At 40.5% G+C, this 16,165-nt stretch overlaps 2 protein-coding genes across 5 annotated transcripts in view; one reads left to right on the forward strand and one right to left on the reverse strand.

Moving 5' to 3' along the window:
• The window catches only part of LOC131130931 (mucin-2-like), a 29,037-nt gene extending 19,036 nt beyond the window's left edge, over nucleotides 1–10,001 (reverse strand). For 3 of the 4 annotated variants that reach the window (XM_058075106.1, XM_058075104.1, XM_058075103.1), the window contains exons 1-16: nucleotides 9,866–10,001; nucleotides 6,305–6,560; nucleotides 6,118–6,232; nucleotides 5,749–5,839; nucleotides 5,540–5,673; nucleotides 5,236–5,452; nucleotides 4,209–4,334; nucleotides 3,345–3,459; nucleotides 3,122–3,272; nucleotides 2,929–3,042; nucleotides 2,775–2,844; nucleotides 2,550–2,687; nucleotides 1,838–2,002; nucleotides 1,645–1,739; nucleotides 1,337–1,463; nucleotides 59–314 (exon numbers count right to left, since the gene is read on the reverse strand). In XM_058075106.1, coding sequence (XP_057931089.1) covers nucleotides 59–314; nucleotides 1,337–1,463; nucleotides 1,645–1,739; nucleotides 1,838–2,002; nucleotides 2,550–2,687; nucleotides 2,775–2,844; nucleotides 2,929–3,042; nucleotides 3,122–3,272; nucleotides 3,345–3,459; nucleotides 4,209–4,334; nucleotides 5,236–5,452; nucleotides 5,540–5,673; nucleotides 5,749–5,839; nucleotides 6,118–6,232; nucleotides 6,305–6,441 — 2,051 coding nt within the window. In that variant the 5' untranslated portion in view covers nucleotides 6,442–6,560; nucleotides 9,866–10,001. Of the gene's footprint in view, nucleotides 1–58; nucleotides 315–1,336; nucleotides 1,464–1,644; nucleotides 1,740–1,837; nucleotides 2,003–2,549; nucleotides 2,688–2,774; nucleotides 2,845–2,928; nucleotides 3,043–3,121; nucleotides 3,273–3,344; nucleotides 3,460–4,208; nucleotides 4,335–5,093; nucleotides 5,113–5,235; nucleotides 5,453–5,539; nucleotides 5,674–5,748; nucleotides 5,840–6,117; nucleotides 6,233–6,304; nucleotides 6,561–9,865 lie in introns of those variants that run through there. The other variant, XM_058075105.1, reaches the window with a different exon arrangement.
• A 15-nt stretch (nucleotides 10,002–10,016) lies between these two features.
• Nucleotides 10,017–15,225, forward strand: saal1 (serum amyloid A-like 1). The gene is made up of 13 exons (XM_058075155.1): nucleotides 10,017–10,184; nucleotides 10,539–10,720; nucleotides 10,802–10,903; nucleotides 11,400–11,483; nucleotides 11,564–11,643; nucleotides 11,729–11,788; nucleotides 11,865–11,980; nucleotides 12,513–12,675; nucleotides 13,006–13,088; nucleotides 13,187–13,372; nucleotides 13,497–13,657; nucleotides 14,304–14,396; nucleotides 14,961–15,225. Exons 1-13 carry the CDS (start codon nucleotides 10,181–10,183, stop codon nucleotides 15,036–15,038), a joined length of 1,392 nt encoding a protein of 463 aa, XP_057931138.1. The 5' UTR covers nucleotides 10,017–10,180; the 3' UTR covers nucleotides 15,039–15,225.
• Nucleotides 15,226–16,165: the final 940 nt, after the last annotated feature.

The raw sequence follows: 16,165 nt of genomic DNA on the forward strand, positions 1-16,165 counted from the left end.
ATAGTGACTGTGTATGTATAGAGATCACAATATGTAGTCATTGATTTAACCAACTAACCAGTGCTCATCCTTAATGTTGATGGACTTCCCAGGCTTGATAATAGCCTCATTGTGATGACAGGGACATTTCTCTTTGGGGATGCAGACGTTATATTCATTAAGGTATTGACCCTCAGGGCAGGAGCAGCCATCCACAGGCAGGAAGTCGGAGGAGCAAGTCTGCAGTGTTGAACTTAATGATCTACAAGTCAGCTCACAGCGTTGATGTTTGTATGAGAAGATCTGAGATGCTGGACAGCTCTTGGTGTATTTGTCTGTTTAGTGAAGAAGCAAAGAAAGGTTGCTTTATATGCTGCCGTCCCAGAACAAACATCTCCAAGAAATATTGTCCTGGAACCTGCACTAAATTTGAAAGAAGCTGAAGGAAAGTATGGTCAGATCATTGTCATTAGCTGGATTATAATTCTCCGCAAATAAAGCCGACAAAGCTAGGAAATAGGTTACAGTACATACTTTACATAGGATCTACAGATCTACTGGAACTGGGGCTGTATAACAGGGGTGGGCAAACTACGGCCCGGGGACCACATGCAGCCCACCAAGTGTTTGAATCCGGCCCAGTGGTTGCTTTCTAAGTATTTCAACTTTTAACATACAAACTGGCAACATGACTTGCAAGTCGGATGTCTTATTTAGTAAAAAAAACAACAACAAAATGGAAAATTAAATGACATAGTTTGATGTGGTCTGATGTTTAAAGTGCTCCTGAAAAAAGGGACATGAGAACATACAGCTGATAGTATAACACTTTTACAGATAAAATTAGACAAATCATTCATTCATTCATTCATTTTCTACCGCTTATCCTCACAAGAGTCACAGGGGTGCTGGAGCCTATCCCAGCTGTCTTGGGGCGAGAGTACAGGGTACACCCTGGACTGGTGGCCAGCCAATCACAGGGCACATATAGACAAACAACCATTCACACTCACATTCATACCTATGGACAATTTGGAGTCGCCAATTAACCTAGCATGTTTTTGGAATGTGGGAGGAAACCGGAGTACCCGGAGAAAACCCACGCATGCACGGGGAGAACATGCAAACTCCACACAGAGATGGCCGAGGGTGGGATTGAACTCGGGTCTCCTAGCTGTGAGGCCTGCATGCTAACCACATGACCACTGTGCAGCCTCCTAGACAAATCATTCAAGGCAATTTATAAGCATAAAATAGTGTGTGTGTTAAATATATGTTCTGGACAATCACGGACAATTTTGTTAACTCAATATTTGCCCACCACTGCTGTATAGTGTATCAAACTACAAGTCCATACCGCAAACATTTGCCCTCCAGTCAGTCAAGAAGACTCCATTAGAAGCACAAGCCCGGGCATAGGAAGAGAAGACAGCGCACAGACAGTCTTCACTCTTGTCACAATTGCAGCTGGCGTAAGTGCAGCGCTGTAGAAAACACACAGCGTGAAGCCATGTCGCCATTGTTAAAATTCACACAGGGTAGCAAATCAAATTGGCAGCGTGTCAACTGAAGATTGATTTGACCCATGCCGGGCTCAAGTGTACCTCTTGATGGAATTCCAAACCCATTCACCTACATGGTTTCAAATAAAGGACTTGACTGTACCTTGTAGTAAACATCAGGGTCCACGGATGAATGGCATTGTCCAAAGGTGCTATTCGGACGTAACAGCAAGGCGCACCAATGTTTGGCGTACAACTCTGAAAATATATGAAAAACAATAACATTTCTCATGATCACAAATAGGTTTAAATAGAACTAATTGTCATACACACGCTATTTGTGTGTGTTTGTCTACCGTTTTCAATGCTAAGAGAACAGGGGTCATCAAGTCTCTCCCTCGTGTCTCGACACATGAGGTTGGCCTTCCAGGTGTTACCAAACGTTGTTGCCGTTCCTTCAACAATGCCCTGAGGCGTCTTAAAGTCATCATACAAGGCAAGGTTGTAGTTGCCACATAAACCTGTTGAAATAAATGAATTTAAATGTAATTACATCCAGAAAGAACGACACAGTATTACATATAGTATAAGTGATGCAGCAGTTGCACAAAACCGCATATATCAATGTCATTACTGTAAAATAATACCTTTCTGACTGTAGAATCAATACTGTGCAATAATTTATTTGTAATAAATGATTAAAAAATTATATATCATTATTCAGATTATAGACATAGACATAGACTTTCCTTATTGTAATTGCACAATAACACAGCAGTGAAATTACCAACGAAATATCATTGCCTGGCTCCTGTGTAATAATAAAAAAAAAATAATAATAAAAAAAAAAAAAAATTAAAAAATACAAAATAAAAAAATAAAAAATACAAAATAAATAATAATGTGGAGAATAAATAGATGACATCAAATATGTTCACAATGTACAGCGTAAACAGTAATTTGTACAAATGTTTATTTTGCAAATAGTATTTAAGAATCAAGACAAACTGTAATATTCATGTTCAGAGCGGACATGATTTTCAGAACTTGAACAAATGTAATACTCACCGCGCGTCTTCCCCTTGTAACTCTGCTCCAGCCTGACATAAATTTGCATGAGAGGCACATGCTGGATTTGAATTTGCAAGCCAAAAGATGTATCGAGCAAAATGTGAAAAGACGACGCGTGGAATATGTTGATGTCCCCTTTTAAGTAAACACAAAAACAAACAAAAGTGTCAATAGTGTCATTTAATGACAAAATAAAGATGAATTTTGGATTGTTTGATCCACCTGTTTGGTACGGCAAAGTGATGGATTGTTGGTTCTGTTTTACGGTCCCATCAGAAATGAACATCAGTACCTGAACACAAAGACAATTCCGGTATTTATTTCAATGATGCAGACAACAGCATACATAATTCTTAATTGACAGGCTTCAACTTACATTGTTTCTGTCATTGTTAAGAAGGATTTTCACGGCCTTGAGACAAGTGTCAAACTCTTGGTTTGTACAAGCTGCTAATTGGACCTGAATGGTAAACTTTGGACTTGATGCATCCTGGAAAAGAAATGCACATTTAAATGCAATTAATTTCATATCAACATATTCTCTGCAAGTGACTTCATTCTTCATTCACCTTGCTGTCCACTTTGGCTAGCGTGTAAAAACAATCTCCATGGAACGTGTAAGATTTCCCATCAAAGGTGGTTACATGTGAGCCCTCTTCCACTGCACATGTCGCTGGTGTCTCCAAATACTCACAAGACCATCTGCCCTGAAAACACGTACTGAGATAACAAAATGAATTTAAACACACAATCCAGACAAATACATAATACAGTGTGGAATATTTCAGTTACCATTTCTCCTTGTCATGTTGGTAGCCCTCGCTGGAGTTGTAGATTCTGTCACGCTTGCACTGGCATTCAGATAGAGCGATGCATCCTCTCAATGAAATATCATCAAACACAGTTCCTAAAAAGTATATGAATTATGGAACATAATACAACAACATACAACATGGGTATGAATGTCATATTCATTTGAAGAATTATGCGCTCAAGTTTGTAATGTTCTCTAATTCAAAGAGTCAGAATTATCATACATAGAATACATAACAGGGGTTTCCAAAGTGTAGTTTGGGAGCCATTTGCGGCCTCTGGTTCATTTTTTATTGACCCATGGCACGTTGTACAAATTAAATCAAACAAAATAACCCTGCAAAAAAAATGAGTAAAAACAAGAAAAAGCTTAAATTTTGATACAGCGGGCTCTAATTTCGTGGCGCAGCCCACGCATTGGTAATTTGGTCCAGTGCATCACTGCGCCGAGATGGGCGTGGCGGTGCACCAGGGGAGGAGTCTACATTTTTTTCAGCTTGGCGTAGTGACAATTTTGTGACAAAACAGCGCGCCAAAGGTGCGAAGACCTGGTCTATTTGGGGCGCAGGCGAAGCGCAGCCTGCCTAAGGGTAAATTGGCTGAAAGGCGGACAGTGCAGACACGTCCCCAAAACCTCAGAGGCAGATTTTTTGAAGTGTCACGCACATTTCAGTGGAAAAACCAATGACACCAACCACTATTTGATGTACTATAAGCGTCTGAAGCAGCATGTATGTTAGTAAATGATAAACATTAATAATTCTGCATAGGTACATTTAAATTTCTTATAAAACTATATTTGTTTCTGTGTACAAATTGTGTCCAGATGTGCACAGGACTGACCGGGAGGACAAAAGCAGCCGTCCATTTTGTGGTCCTCACACAGTGAACTTGTGTCCAGGTGCGTGCACGTGTCCATGCATGGAGAACCGCTCTCCTCATACACCATGTTGTATGGGCACTGCTTGGCTGTAAAAGAGAGAAAGCATGGTGGTTTAATGCAATTTATTGCACAGTAATGAAAATTACTGTATTTTAAATTATTTTAAAACTGACTTTAAAACTAATAATTACATGTTTAATAATAATAATGTATTAGAAGATTTGAAAGTAAAAGCAGATTAAACTGTAAGACATAGTGTAGTTTTGCTGGTATGAAGTCTATTTAAGTGGTTGGTTCCACAATATCTTTGATATAAAAATGTAAATATTCCTCTTCTTTCTCTTTGGGCTTTTCCCTTCAGGGGTTGCCACAGCAAATCAATCTCCTCCATCCAACCCTGTCTTCTGCATCTGTCTCTCTCACACCAACTACCCTCATGTCCTCCTTCACTACGTCCATAAACCGCCTCTTTGGTCTTCGTCTACACCTCCTACCCGGTCGCTCTAAACGCAGCATCCTTCTACCAATATATTCACTATCTCTCCTCTGGACATGTCCCAACCATCTCAGTCTGGCCGATAACTGACTTTATCTCCAAGGCCTCTAACATGTAGTCGTTCCTGATCCTATCCATCCTGGTCACTCCTAATGAGAACCTCAGCATCCTACCTGGCAGCTCTAAACGCAGCATCCTTCTACCAATATATTCACTATCTCTCCTCTGGACATGTCCCAACCATCTCAGTCTGGCCTCTCTGACTTTATCTCTGAGGCCTCTAACATGTAATGTCCTTCTGATGTACTCCTTCCTGATCCTATCCATCCTGGTCACTCCCAATGCGAACCTCAGCATCATCATCTCTGCTACCTCCAGTTCTGCTTCCTGTCCTTTCCTCAGTGGCACTGTCTCTAGACCAAACAACACAGTTTTGTATACCTTTCCTATGTAACTATTAGGGAATCAAATAAAAGGAAGTAAAACATTACCACAGAATTGTGGTGTCCTCCAGTTGGGAGGCTGTCCACCAGCGTGGGAACACTGTCGTGAGAACTCGGAAAGTGTGCTGCAGACACAAAAGTCATTTGTACGGTTGTTGCAGCCACACATGTCCTGAACACAAGCTTTCACGTATGGAGCAGGGTCAATAAGTTGGGTGCAGGGGGTCCAGGACTCTGAAAGAAGCATTTGGGTACAGATGGTTTTCTAAAAGATAAAAAAAAAAAAGATGAGTTAGTTGTGTGTCGAAAGGTTTGTCACTATTGATAACGCAAGGCAACAGAAAAAACTCACAAACTCTTCACACGACTCTACGAGTGGTACATCATCAAGCGGTTCGCCATACTCCTCAAATGGGTCTTCACAGTCTTCATTTAGATGATGAACTTTTTGATTGTTGCCGAATTCAATGTGGCTAAGTACTCGATCTGCAAATTAAAAGATTAATTATTTAATCAAATTTGAAAATACCTTTTTTTGTTGACATTGTTTTATAAACCAACCATTGTTAATCAACTCATTGTAGACAGGAACACCATTGTAGTCACCACAGAGTCCACAAGTGCGATTAGCATAGTCGCGATCAACCTCCAACTACAAACACAAGAGGGAAAAAAATAATCTCTCCGATGGTCGGAGCATTTTGCAGGGCATATTTGGATCATTTCTAACTGCACAATGATACAGATTTCTCCCAGCTATGTAAAAGAAATACAACGTGGATGCAAATAAAAGTATTTTTTCATGAGAAAATAGTCTGATCCTCGTATATTATAATCAAAAGGCTTATGATGTACTGAAAACTACTGGAAATATTTAGTTATATTCAGGGTTAGATGATATAAAAATCAGTTAGACAGCAGCATCTTTACCATGACAGCATCATCACCATTCCACATGACAACAAGGCCAACTTTAGACTGCAGTTTGATGTAGACGCCATTATTCTCCACTTGTACTCCACCATTATAGTATGGCATTGATACCCTAAAAGAGATGACAATTCAAAAATGGAAATATCAGAAGAAAACTGCAAATTATTTTGGGGTCTTTACTTACGGTTGGTTATTAACAGTGACCACTTCCTTTGTGAGATGGAAGGCAAGGTCATTGATGGAGACCACCACATAGCGGAGAGTCGGGTTCCCATCATTCTGCTCCCTCCTTATATGCACTGAGAACTCCTGCATGGACATGTGGCAGTCTGAAGCCAGGTTATATTCGCACGAGCCGGAGAAGTGGTAAACATCGCCGTCAAACGTCTTGAAGTGTTCTCTGCCCCATGTGCTGCAGATGCTGCTGAGATGGTTGCGAACTAATTCAAACGGGGGGAAAAATGAGGTAAGAATATGTTGTAATTTTCAATCATAATAAGGTGTTTTGTTGGTCTTACCAAGTCTAGCATGAACGTCAGTGACAACAAACAAAATAAGGAAAAACAAGCCCACGTGTTTACGCCTCATGACTGCCACAGTGGACCTCCTATCACCAAGGCAGGTAATAAGACACTGAAACTTCGCCGTAGTTCTTTATATGTCCACTCCACAATTTAATCACACCTTCTTGAAGGGATGTTTTATTGCCACCACATGGAAAACGTGTTGAATGGATGTCTGACGCCTTTAGCTAGGCCAATATAACGATACCTACATCCTCCTTCTGACATCACTGAGTAAATATGCTCGCAGATCAATACAGAGATTTTGGCTGGGGATATACGTGAAATCGTGGTTGGATTGACCCTCTATCAGTCGCCTTTAATAATAAATACGATAATAAACATACATGAGTTCACAATTAAGGCTTTATTATCAAGTACAGTGGCAATTGAAAGTGAACACACCCCTCATTTATTTCTGAATGACCTTTCAGCCTTCATGCCATCACATCTTTTCCTGCATGCTGATGTATTGTTTTTTCAAAAGGTGGTTAGACAGTCAATATTGCAGTTAATATCAGTCGATTTAGAGCCCTAACCTTCAGATGTCTGTTAGAAAGCTGAAGCTAAAGAGTAAATGACCCCAAGTGTACATCAAAGCAACAAAATATGACTTCAACCCAAGATAATTTTAGTCTTGGAACGGCCCAGCTAGAGACCAGACCTCAACGCCGCACGGTATGCAAGTGGTTAGCAAGCAGGCCACACAGACAGGAGATCGGATTCGATAGGGTTGGAGCTGTGTTCGATGGTTCGTTTATCCACACGGCCATATCTGTGTGGTTTTTGCATATTAATGCGTGGGTTTTCTCCGGGTGCTCCGGTTTTCCTGCCACATTCCAAAAACATGCTAGGTTAATTGGTGACTCCAAATTGTCCATAGGTATGAATGTGAGTGTGAATGGTTGTTTGTCTATATGTGCCCTGTGATTGGCTGGCGACCAGTCCAGGGTGTACCCTGGGATAAGCTCCGGTGAGTATAAGAGGCATCGAAAATGGATGGATGGATGGATGGATTACAGGAATTGAATAAATGTACTGCAACAGATGTGGAACGCATGGGGCGGGGATTATGAAAAAATAACACACATGAAATATAAAAATGCATTGCAATAGAAGTGAAAGGGGGGGCGTTGTATGCATGATCAAATTAAATTAAACCATTACCATTAAACCGTTCCACCGTACCCCGCCTCTCGCCTGAAGACAGCTGGGATAGGCTCCAGCATACCCGCAACTCTAGTGAGGATAAGCGGCATACAAAATCAATGGATGGCCATTACCGTTAAACCACAGGCAATACTAATGTGAAAATAGAACTTAGGAAAGTTTGAGTGCAGTTCATTCATTCATTCATTTTCTACCGCTTTTTCCTCACGAGGGTCGCGGGGGTGCTGGAGCCTATCCCAGCTGTCTTCGGGTGAGATGCGGGGTAGACCCTGGACTGGTCGCCAGCCAATCACAGGGCACATATAGACAAACAACCATTCACACTCACATTCATACCTATGGACAATTTGGAGTCGCTAATTAACCTAGCATGTTTTTGGAATGTGGGAGGAAACCGGAGAACACACCCGTATGCACGGGGAGAACATTCGAACTTGGGTCCCCTAGCTGTGTGGCCTGCGTGCTAACCACTTGGTCCAAATCAACTAATCTTGAAAAAAATATTGGATCACACGTTTCTTAGAAAGCTCCTTTTAACAAGGATGAGTTCACTTTCTTTATCCACTGGACTATTCCTTATCCAGAATGACCTCAGCGAGTAGCCTGTGTCAGCTCATCTGCCATCTGTCTCATTCTTTCTGTCAATCAGAGGATTGACAGAAAGGTCACTTGGAAGTCAAATATGCGAGAATACCTAATGTTCTTACATTTTGCACAATTTAGAAATCAAATTAATGCTTTGGTGTCATTAAATAAAACGATGTGTCTGCTATATAGAGCATACCCAAGACATGGATGCTGGATGCATGCATCTATTCATTATTCTATATTTTTTATTCTATATAATTAATTATAATTATTCAGATGCTGCTCAAACTAACTTGATACTTACTTTGTATGTCCCGTCACGCACACTAACGTGATAAAATGTTTATTCATGTGTTTTATCAGTGATTAGTTCTTAAAAACAAACAGTTATGATGCATGTTCCCAAATAGTGATCTAGTGGAAGCTCCTCCAAGTGCAAACAGGGTTTGGCAACACTCCTACCCCTGGACAGCTGCAGGATGAAGCGTTTATTGTGTTGACTAAGGGAGGACAGTAGAGTCGCCAAATTAGCCGACGATCGTTTTGATTAGCGGGTGGACAATTCATGACTTTGCATATGTTGTTGATTTAATTAAGATAAACTTTTAAAACTGGTTTCCTGTTCAACAAAACTGTACTTGAAACCACTTAAGTAACAACACACAAAAGTGTTTTCTCTGACATGACACCTACTTATTAAATGTTACTTAGTAGTCATAGCCCAATTGCAGAGAACAAATGGTACCTATTTGGTTTAAAATAAGTAAGTTTACCAAAATATAAACAGTGCAGAAATTTCATTGTAGGTTTGTTGTAGATTGACAGGCTAAGCAAACAGAATGTTTCCACATCCATGTTTGCCAGTTGGGATAGTTTTGCTGGATCATATTCAGCATTTCTCTGCTTTCAAATAAAATCGCAGAGTCAAAGTGATACCAAAGAGCTCAATATTGGTCTCATCAGACTATATTACATTCTCTCAAGACTTGAGTCATTCCGGTATTCATTTGTCAGACCATTATTTAAGTGAATTTTCTTAAGATGGTGGACTATGGGAGCATTTTGGGATCTCAATCCCAATGGTTTTCTTGGTGATTTTGTCACATCTAATTGAGATAATTAACCAGCTTTTCCTCTGTGATTGTGGTCTGATCTTTCAATTGCATACGTCATTGTTTAATAATTGCATCATAAATGGCCGTTGTTCCTGTGCAGTACATGTATTAGCACTTGGGGCACTCAGGGGGCCCCTAAAAGCCGGGGCCCAAGGCAAATGCCTGGTTTGCCTGTTTGCACGCCCCTATCATGTACACTGTAGTTATAGTCTGACTTGCACATATACATACATACGAAAACTCGATACAAAAGAACCACTTGTATTAAGGATTACAGTAATTGTAAGTGTGTATCGTCAGCCTACTCACAGTTTTTTTTTCGAATGGGTGCCAGTTGGGTAGTACATTTATCATACGAAAACTCATTATATACTGGGAGAAATTGTCTAACACAAAAAAAATCTGATACATGAAGTAACGAAACGTAGTCGTCTCATTGGTAAAGCCCACATTCTGCAAACTCCCTGCAGGGGGCGACAAACCATATGACAACACACCCGAAGACAACACGAAGAAGACGGTGTTCGGACATGTACGCATGCGCATTTATCTTCTTGTTAGGTGAAAATGATTTGAAATGTTGTCTACAGTCTGTCAAGTCTGCTTCGCCAAAGAACGGTAAAAATGGGTGAGTCTACTACTGAAGATGACAAACATGCACCGGAGACACCGATCGTTGCAAACTATTGTTTAGCTGCTAGCTAAAGTTGCCACTTGTAGTATGATGCGTTCAATACACATTTCCATATTGACGTCGCCTATTATCTTATTGTCTATAATCCACTTAGCCTAAGGTCACGTATTATTTATTTCTGTCTTGATAATGTTCATGAAACATGGAAATGCTACTAATACCTTTGTTTTATCTCACTGTAACATAAATTGTATGGACAACATTGTTCAGTAGTGCTTCAGCCTACATGTAGGTATATGAGTAAGTATATGAAAGGATATGAAGTTTACTGTACTGTTTTTATGTCAGATGGTAGCGTGGATGGTACTGAAGAAGAGCCAAAGAAGACGGGTCATTCTCCAGAAATGGAGCGTAATCCATCACCTCCTCCAGATGAAGCCAATGGAGATGAGGCAGAAGATACAGACGCCATAGGAGACACAGTTTACAGCAAACACTGGCTTTTCAGCACTCTGACTCGCCTCATCCAGGTTGGAAAACCATTGTTGCTTAATGCAATTTAGGCTCTTATGTGTATTGCACATCAGATTAACAAAACATGTGTCCTGCAGATGGTCACACGGCTTTCAGCGGAGGAATCAGAAGGTCAAATGCAGCTCAGTGATGATGATGAAGAAGATCTATGTCGTGTTTGGGATATGGCCATGGATAGGGTGGGGTGCATTTCTCTTAATAATTCATTAATTTTTATACCGCTTATCCACACAAAGGTTGTGGGGGGTGCTGGAGCCTATCCCAGCTGTCTTCAGGCGAGATTCAGGGGGTACACGGGGAGACGGGGTACACCCTGGACTGGTCTCCAGTCAATCACAGGGCACATATAGACAAACAACCATTCACACTCACATTCATACAATTTGGAGTCACCAATTAACCTAGCATGTTTTTGGAATGTGGGAGGAAACCGGAGTACCCAGAGAAAACCCACACATGCACGGGGAGAACATGCAAACTCCACACAGAGATGGCCGAGGTTGGAATTGAACTCGGGTCTCCTAGCTGTGAGGCCTGCGCGCTAACCACTCTTCCACCATGCAGCCCTCTCCTAATAATAATAATAAGTTCTGAATGCCTGGGATTCGTTTAGCATTCCACTTAGTGCTGCTGTGTAACACACTGATATATTATCATGCTACCAACTGTGTGCAGGATGTTGCTGGTTTACTACAAGAATTTAAAGCACCAGACATCCTTCTTGGTGTGATAGCCAAATCTGGTTGTCCACGTCTCACAGTAAGTTCACCTTTTTCTACTCTGTAATGTTTATTGTTTTATCAGAGCCTACAGGGGTTTATTATTTGATTTTTCTTTAGGAAATTTGCGTTGGAATACTTGGGAACATTGCTTGTTTTCCTGACACCTGCCTGACTCTGAGCCAGAATGAAGACTTGTGGTAAACAATAAACTATTTATTGTGGCTACCTGTTCAAAGTTGTCTTAATCCTGTCTTTTAAATGCAATTCTCCGTTTGTCCACAGCGCTGTGCTGTTGCTTCTGTTCGGAGATAACGATCCACCAACCCTTCTGGAGACAAGCAGGTAACATGATGCATCTTCTATAAAGGTCTCTGACAGGCATCCAAATTCTTCATCTTCTCATATTATTTGTTTTCAGGTTGATTCTGACCTGTGTGTCTCAAAAAGATGTCAGTGCCCTTTGGCTTCAGCGAATACGACAGCAGAAGCCTCTTCGTTCCAATCTCCTTTTCATCATGTGCAGTTCAACCAATAGTACTTTTATTTTTACTCACTTATACATACATTGCATTAAAATGATGGTTATTCACTAGTCACATCAGTATATAAATATCGCTTTAAATGAGGCTCCATCTTCAATATTTCACTAAATAAACAATTAAATATCATGTTTATCCTCATATGACCCACAAGCAAGCTTGCAGGATCAGTAAATAAAACATATTCTAAATTAGATGAAGAAATGCAGTTTGAGCCAAATACTAAATTGATTTTGACAGTAATACTGTACTACTTTTAATGGAAATCATTGTAGTTTGTATTTAATCTGATCACACAAACAATCCAATCAACGGGAGTGAAAATTCCTCTTGCTCAGTTTGCTAATGCTTGCTAATGCGCTGTTTTGTAGTGTATCTAATGTGCCTGGTGAATGTACAGTCTAGTTTAAGTGTAAACGGTGTGTCAGATATGCCATAATGCGATGCAGTTATACAACATTTTGTCCTTGTCAGCAACTCTTTGATGACGTCAATGTCTTTTTATTTATTTTTTATTTTTTCAACAGCGGACCTGCTTGAGAAAGTGGGAGAGCTTGTTGACAAGCTGTTTGACCTTGATGAGGAACTGATGAAAAGTTGGATCGCAGCTGAGCCAAGCGAGGAGAGTGATGATGGTGACAGCTGTCTGGACTTAGCCTCATGCCTTTTTGAAGCTGCCAAGCAGCTTAGGTAGGACTCTCCAGCTGAAAGTCTGAGAAATGTGACCTGTGCTTGTTTTGTTCGAAAACTTATGAGCTAAACCATACATCTGCACATTGAGATACTGTAAAAGAGAGAGATTTAGTCTTGGAAATATGCTAAGTGTTGAATAACACTGACAGAGAGGCATTAAATTAACATTATTTTCATGTAGACCTGTACTGAATAAAATTATACAGTTATAATGTACCTAAAACTGTAGATTATCAATGCACAGGCAGGATCTTATTCAATAAGTGCCTTACATTTGCTGAAAAATGACTACAAAATAATCCTGTTCTTGTATATGAATGATCGCAGGTCAGAGAATCCAAATGGCTTGGAGGTTTATCTTCACATTCTGCACCTCTTAACCACAGTAAATGAGGGCATTCAGATGTTTGGTAAATATAATCAATACTGTCATCATTACTGGTGAAATGCAGGATACAGTACTGAACAAAGAAGCAATAAAGTGTGTTGTCCTGTTTGTTTCCTGCAGCTTCAAGTGATGGAGCAGGAAAAACAATATGGAATTTTGTATTTGAGGTTATATCCGAAGACTTGTGTCAGCTCAATGATCTTGCAGTTGTTCTGCATGAAAGGAAAGGCACTTTGCTGCAGGCCTTTTCTGTTTTACAAGCTCTCTACAGATGCCAGGAGCAGTGGAGAAGCAAAGATGATTCAAGTAAGTGCTCTAGATGACTGGTAGTCGTTTGGTTAGCACAGTTGAACCTTGAAAGTTGATGCTTAACAGCCTTAGATTTGTTTTAATCTGTTCATCAGTCATCTGTTCCATCTTTTCCCTTAAGATGTACCTCTTTTTGGCACCATTTTGCGGGTGATTCAGTGCCTCCAGAGTGACTACACAGATGAGTCTTCTCGTAAGGAAGGTGCACAAGATGAGCAGCTTCAGACTTTGGAAGAGATCACAACTGAATTTCTCTCTGACATATGCTCTCGGACTACAAAGGTAAAGACTTCCTTTTTTTTAAAAAATCCACTATTTAGTGTAAAAAATGTAAATCAAAATAAAGTTCAGAAAAAATGTACAAACAGATATTCAAATGCTATGGGTGATAACCCACTCAACCATTATCACTGGCAGTTTTCCATCCAATTCACCCGCTATAGGCTTAATGAACTAATAAATGAACAAAACACACGCTCGAGGCAATTCTTTTTACTTTTTTATTGCTTAAACTGCCATCTGGAACAATCTATACCAAAAAAGGATAAACATCTTTGCACATATAGGAGGTGAAACTGAACACAGGGTAAGAATAGAAAAATAATGGTCCTCTGATCGCCTTGCAATACAGTGCACCGCAGCCCCAAAAACCAACCCGCTTTAAGGTCGGAAACCAGCAGGAGTGACCAAAAACTACCGTAAGCCCAGGAAAGGTCAGCTAAGGCGAACCGGGACGATTGCAGTGTGGCTAAAACATTTAAAACCAATGCTGATGTAGCAGCTATTTACATTAGTCTGACGTACACCTTCATCCATATCAAATAGTGGTTTCCTGTGAAGTGGGATGGATGGGAAGTGACTAACTCCACAAAAAAAAAAATGTAAATCAAAGAAAGGACTAATTATTCTGTGTGGGTTTTTTTTGCAGGACACAGTAGCAGCTTGGGTAAAGGAAGGTTACCTGACAGAGAAGAGTTGTCTAACAGCCTTTGGCTGTTTACTTCCCAACTGCAAGACTTCAGTAAGTGAACCTCTCACACAACCAGATACTTTGAAGAAATGAAGCAGCCATTTTAACAAGGTGCTACACTTCCTCAGTGGTCATGATCAATAACTAGTAGTAGTTCTCATAGTAGTAATAGCAGCATTTCTTGCAACATTTTATTTCATTGATATCCTGTGGTTAGCACGCAGGCCTCACAGCTAGGAGACCCGAGTTCAATTGCATGCATGTTTTCTCTCCGGGTACTCCGGTTTCCTCCCACATTCCACAAACATGCTAGGTTAATTGGCAACTCCAAATTGTCCATCGGTATGAATGTGAGTGTGAATGGTTGTTTGTCTATATGTGCCCTGTGATTGGCTGGCCACCAGTCCAGGGTGTACCCCGCCTCTCGCCCGAAGACAGCTGGGATAGGCTCCAGCACCCCAGCAAACCTCGTGAGGACAAGCGGAAAATGAATGAATATCCTGTGCCACTGAGGTCACTAAATATTTGTGTCAGATGAAAGGTTCAATGCTGAAGATGATTATGTGGAAAATAAACTCCAAAACATTTCCACACCTCTTCTTTTCTCTTGTGTAGTTTGAACACCTGCTGCTAATGTTGTCCGAAACCGATCCAGAATTGGCTGACAAGGTGAAGAAATCATTTCCTGTGTGATGGCCGCCGGAGGTCAGTGCTCTACTCTCCCTCGAAGGGTCGCACCTTTTTGTTTTTTATGGTAATAACATCATTCAGAATGCCATTGTCGGCAAACAGACAATGTTGTTTTTAGTTTTTCTTTCTAGTTTTCCTGGTTGTTGAAGGTTATTTTTGTATTTTTTAATTAAAGATGATGTTTTTTTCATTAATTTGTGCTTTAGTCTTTTTTTTATATTATGTTTAAAAGTATAACTAGAAATATTCCTGTAACCAGAATGTAATGTTATGCGTCCAAACTATAAAACTTAACAGCATTATCTTGGTAATGGAATAGTTTTTGATATAACATGATAAAGATATCATTAGATCCTGCAGATATACCTTATAATGTTATCGAAGTAACAAGTAAATGTATTTGACGCATTTTAGATGAGGTTGCAGTCAGTCACATGTCTGTAAAACTTTTAACAAACATGTGAACCGTCACCCTACAGCCTTTTGAACTTCTGTTGTGTTTTATTTTCTTCACATATGAGATGAAACTCAGTGAGTCACCCCTCCAAGCGTATGAGTAATGGCGCTAACGCTGATGGCAACATCAAGTGTTTACCCGAGGGTGACAGTCACTCAGTAAGGACAATAAAATTAGATGAAAGGCTTAAGCCTGGCAACAATGAGCTCATTTGCTTTCCAAATGCAGCATTTTACCCACTCACAGGCCAGCCTGCGTATTACCAGCGAGCTTACGAAGGCTCTGTGAATATAGCAGCTTTTTAATTAAAGGTTGGATTGATATGGAGAACACTCTTTCTAATGGAAATCTGGAGATGGTGAGCATGTAAGCATCGACACAGCTCACCCTGGCTTTTAAATGCCGTTCTGTCTTGGGTACAAGCAGTACCTTAACTAAGGTTGTGATATGCATCAATAACTACGCTCTTGGTCGTAGAAGCATACAATGATTCAGATAGAAAACATGTGTGGCCTTTAAAAAAAATGGCTGACAGCCTGTGACTTGCATCTAGCGGGTGCTCGTCCTTCAGGCGCTGCTCCTGGGGGCGAGTCACGTCACACAGATGAGAGTGAAGCGCAGATGTTCCTGCTGCCCTGCCAAACTTGATCACCGACCTGTCAGTGTTGAGCGC

Source organism: Doryrhamphus excisus, chromosome 6, assembly GCF_030265055.1.
Source record: "Doryrhamphus excisus isolate RoL2022-K1 chromosome 6, RoL_Dexc_1.0, whole genome shotgun sequence".
NCBI lineage: Eukaryota > Metazoa > Chordata > Actinopteri > Syngnathiformes > Syngnathidae > Doryrhamphus > Doryrhamphus excisus.